The sequence below is a fragment of the Mus pahari genome, chromosome 1 (genome assembly GCF_900095145.1).
Source record: "Mus pahari chromosome 1, PAHARI_EIJ_v1.1, whole genome shotgun sequence".
Lineage (NCBI taxonomy): Eukaryota > Metazoa > Chordata > Mammalia > Rodentia > Muridae > Mus > Mus pahari.
In genome coordinates, this window is record NC_034590.1 from 117,302,738 (window position 1) to 117,307,594 (window position 4,857).

At 48.8% G+C, this 4,857-nt stretch overlaps 1 protein-coding gene across 2 annotated transcripts in view; it reads right to left on the reverse strand.

Moving 5' to 3' along the window:
* The window catches only part of Dpf2 (double PHD fingers 2), a 14,873-nt gene extending 13,128 nt beyond the window's left edge, over nucleotides 1–1,745 (reverse strand). The window contains exon 1 of one of the 2 annotated variants that reach the window (XM_021188862.1): nucleotides 1,620–1,745. In XM_021188862.1, the coding sequence (XP_021044521.1) occupies nucleotides 1,620–1,651 (32 nt within the window). In that variant the 5' untranslated portion in view covers nucleotides 1,652–1,745. The remainder of the gene's footprint in view (nucleotides 1–1,619) is intronic. The other variant, XM_021188818.2, reaches the window with a different exon arrangement.
* Nucleotides 1,746–4,857: the final 3,112 nt, after the last annotated feature.

Consider the following 4,857-nt stretch of genomic DNA (forward strand, 5'->3'; position numbering starts at 1 on the left):
AAAAAAAAAAAAAAAAGTATCAGAAAGGCCTCTCTCCAGAGTGAGAATGGTGTGAGAATCAAAGCCTTCTGTGTGAAACACTACACCAATGGGCTGGCAACTCCATTTTCTGCCAGACCATCTTTCAACATGAAGAACTCCATTAACATCTAATTCTGAAAACCTAGGCAAGCATATTCTTTTAGAAAGTAAGATTTCCAGGGTAAAAGCTGTGACTCCTCTTTTCACAGGAAACCTGGGGTGGGGGTGGGGGACACAGGACAACTCCCCTTCCAGGGGAATAGGGGGGGTCAACAAAGAGAAATGCAGGGTAATAAAGACTTAACATCTGAGTCCAAAAGGAGAACTATAAAAATGTTAAATTAACAGCCTCATTTCTAAATTGAGGGAAATGTCAACCTAAAGAGAGCCAGGGACGCTAGAGTGGGCAGATCACAGAGATAATAGCGTTGGGAGGAGGGGTGGTTGAAAGAGGCAGCAGGATGAAGCCAAAAGGGAGTTTGGGAAAAAAAAAAAAAAAAAAAGCCACAAGAGAAAGCACTTAGCTTAATGGAAGTGGAAAAGCATTCTCAAAGAAAAGGGCTGCAGGCAGCAGGGAGAAGCAACTTAACCTTTAAGAAAAAAATTTTTTAAAAGCCTCTTCGGACGATTGGGGCTCAGCCCACGGCAAAGACAGATGAAGCTGCGAAAAGTCCTCCAGGATGGTTCCTAACCCTTGACTTTGTCATCCAGAATCCAAAACCTTTGACTGGACAGCTCAACACGTCAATTTCTCTACCCTTACATCACGTCCAACATGGCCATTAAAGGAAGAGAAGGCCATTCTTAAATCCAACGGGCACCCCGTTCCCAAAACTCTCGGATTCTTCTTCAAGAAGGAAGGAAGAGACTCATCAAAACCCCAAACGTCTCCAACTCAGGGGAAGCGGCCAACAGGCCAGTCCCCGTTCCCGGTGTTTCCCAACAACCGTTAACTTCAGCTCGGCTGGAAATCTGACCCGCACAACGGCATCTGGGGGACAGAGAACCCCACCTCGGGGCTCCTGCGGACTAGAAGCCCTCTGGCTCCGGTCTAGTTCCCCACTCCCCCAAGTTCTTTCCCTTCGGTATCTGCTCTTGGACCAATTCTTCCCAGGAACATTTTTAGTTTGGTGGACCCCGGATTTCCCGGTTAACATCACCGGGCTGCAGGGACGGCGGAGCCTGTGGCCCCAGGGGCGGCGGTGGGCGGGGAGGGGACCCCGATCTCCTAGGGCCGCCGGCCTCGGCTCGGCGGGACTGACGCGTCTCCAGAGAGGGGCCAGGGACCGTGAGCCTCTCGTTCGCAGCCCGCAGCTCCGCTCGGGGCTCGGGCCGCGAGGAGGACGCCCGTCGGGGGCTCCGGTGTACCCCTCTCCCGGCCTCCACAAGTTTCCGAAAGAAGCCCAGCGCCGTCTCCCGAGTCTCCTGTTGCCCTCCCTACCGGCAGTCGCACAGCAAGGACTTCCCGGGCATGTCCTTCTCTCTACCTTTTCTCTTCCCGCATCTCCCTCTCTATTCCCAGGTCCTTTACAAATTTCTGGTACAGGATAGATTAAAAAGGAAAAAAAAAGGAAAAAAAAAAAAAAAAGACCACTCACAGCTTCACTACATTCTCCACCACAGCCGCCATCTTCCCTGTTCCTCTCCCTCAGGCCGGGAGGCCCCGAAACCCACAACGCGCAGGCGCTAAGCCTTCTCAGGACACACGGTCCTCGACCCTCTGCGCAGGCGCAACTAGGGGGTGCGCGCACGCACAGGCCCACGAGAGCGAGCGCTAGAGACGACCTGTCCCGAAGGAGCCTAAGGGATCCCAATGCGCAGGCGCGGTTGGAAAACTTACACGCCCTCTGCAGCTCGTTCTAGAGCTCCGTCTCCCTTCCATTTAGTGGTGCCTCAGCCAGGAGATCTGACTTGGTTGGAAAGTGAGAAAGGTAAGTGAAAAGGCCACGCGGATGGGCTAGAAGGAGCAACAGTGTCCTGCCTGGCTGGCCGTTAGTCCTGTGGTTGACTCACAGGGAGGGATTGGTGCGTAGGTAGTGGAAGGTCAGAGAGGTACCCAGTCCTCTAGGTACCTCTGTTCCCAGTCAGCCCATTTTAGAGAATGGAAAGTGAACGCCCAAAAGGGGCTGTTCTTGGGCCTGACTCTCATTCGGACAATTCCTGTCAGTAAACCTGGTCCTTGAACTTCACTGGCACCCACTTCTCTCTTGCTTGCCTCTGTCTGTCTGTCTGTCTCTCTGCATTCTTTTGCTCTGTATGCCCGTCTTTGTGTGCGTGCCTGTGCCATAGCATATATGTAGGAGTGAGAGAGAAGCTTGAGGAAGTCAGTCCTTTCCTTCTACTTTGTGGGTTTGGGGGATGGTGGTCAGGTGTGGTGCCCAGAGTCCGTATCTGCTGGGCCAGCTCACCAGCCCTTTGATTGCTATACCCAAGCCATTCTCCACACTGAAAATTTTTCACTGGTGTGACTATCCCTCATAGTTCTATACCATTTATTTCTCCCTCAGTATCGAGTTATGCAAACCCATGAACAAACATGTTTCCCCTTAAAGAAGAAACTACCCAGGCTGTGGCGGCACACATCTTTAATCCCAGCACTTGGGAGGCAGAGGCAGGAGGATTTCTGAGTTCTAGGCCAGCCTGGTCTACAAAGTGAGTTTCAGGACAGCCAGGGCTATACAGAGAAACCCTGTCTCAAAAACAAAAACAAAAACAAAAACAAAACAAAAAAGAAGAAACCAACAGGACTCCCTTAAGCCCATTGGCATTGCATATCAGCCCATTTCTTTTCACTCTTTTAAAGCAGATTTTCGTTCGTATTCTGTACTGCCCTGTTTTCCTGGCTCTCTTCTGCTTACTGAGGGCTTTTGTTCCCACCAGACCTTTTGAAATAGCTCCTAACAAAGCCACCAAACCTCGGTTTCAATGGATTTAGAAGAGATCTACTCTCTGCCCTGATATATACGTACGTATGTACATGTATACATATACACAGATTGTCTTTTTTCTTTAGGAGTTAGGAGGATTGTCACAAGTTCAAGGCCCTTGCAGGCTACACAAGTTCCGAGCCACTACGTCTATATAGAAAACCTGAAGAACCATACCAACAGCAGCCAAAGTCTCCAGAGCCTACACTGAGGTGGAAATTTCTGGTTTCTTTAACAACTTAGTCACATCGAATGATCTTTTTCTGGAAGTTGTCTTGTGAGAGGACATGTGATATTTTTGCTGAAAACAGACACTTGAGAGAGTGTGTGATGTTTAGAAAGAATATAACTGGAGGGCTGGTGAGATGGCTCAGTGGGTAAGAGCACCCGACTGCTCTTCCAAAGGTCCCGAGTTCAAATCCCAGCAACCACATGGTGACTCATAACCATCCATAACAAGATCTGACTCCCTCTTCTGGAGTGTCTGAAGACAGCTACAGTGTACTTACATATAATAATAAATAAATAAATCTTTTTAAAAAATATAACTGGAACCCTACAAACAATGAGAGGGAGTTCTTGCATAGCTACACCATCAATGCTTCGCTGGTCTTCACTTCATAGGGAAAAACTCACTTGCTAAACAGCATCTCATGGCATTCTGGCTGAGTCTGGCTGCTTCAGCAGAGCCTGGCTGTTTCTGCTAGATTGTGCCACTGCTGCTGATTCATGTTTGGTGTTTGCTATTGAACTGGTCTGCTGGTATCCTGACTATGCAGAGTGGAATCACCCAGAGGAAGTACTTCTAAACAGGTCCACAACTCCCTTTGCCCATTAACCTTGCTTTTTCCCTATCTCTGGTTGGTGGGCTAAAAGGGAGTGTTAAGAACCCCAAATAAAATCAGTTTTGAAAAACCTAAGCTCACACTACACAGCGGCTCTGTGTAAATCCAACTCCAAGATCCATCATTCTCTTTTGATCTACTATAGACATCCTGGCTCAATGGGACCCTATCTTAGTTAGGGATTCCATTGCTGTGAAGAGACACCATGACCAAGGCAACTCTTATAGTTACAATATTTAATTGGGTCTAGCTTACAGTTTCAGAGATAAAGTCTATTATCATAGTAGGAAGCATGGCAGCATCCAGGTAGACATGGCTCTGGAGGAGCTGAGAGTTCTACATCTCATTCAGAAGATAAACAAGAAAAGGCTGGCTTCCAGGTAGCTAGGAGGAAGATCTCTCAAAGCCTACCCCCACAGTGACATACCTCCTCCAACAAGGCCACTCTCTAGGCCAACCATATTCCAACCACCACAGACCCACCCAAAACTTATACCTGGCTACCAACCGCATGGAGTGTCAACTGCAGGCCCTGGCAGAGCCTACAAGAGTGCAGGGAGCTAAGGGCTATCTCACTTTCCTGTAGCCTCCTCAGTGCTGAGGGAGCCTCTTTTCTGGTGGCGTGAGTGGGGTAAGAGAGGCACCTTTCTTACATCCTTACCCATCCAGCCTCACTTGAGACCCAAACTGAGGCTGGAGGAGCCACAGGAGGAGAGCATTATTGCCTTGGGGTCCCAGATCCCTGTGTCAGACACCAGCCACACAGGGAGCTCCTGTCAGTGGTAATCTGAGGCTTTGAACTCTTGACCTCAGGTACCTGCTTACACTGAGGTAGCTAGAAGTAGAAGTCAGGACCTTCCATCTTTAGCTTGTCTAGGTACCATATCCTTCAAGTACCATAATCAAAAGGAAGTCCCAAAGTACACACAAGTGTTTATTGGATGTCAAGTGTTCCTACAGTACACTGGCTTTTTTTTTTTTTTTTTTTTTTTCGAGACAGGGTTTCTCTGTATAGCCCTGGCTGTCCTGGAACTCACTCTGTAGACCAGGCTGGCCTCAAACTC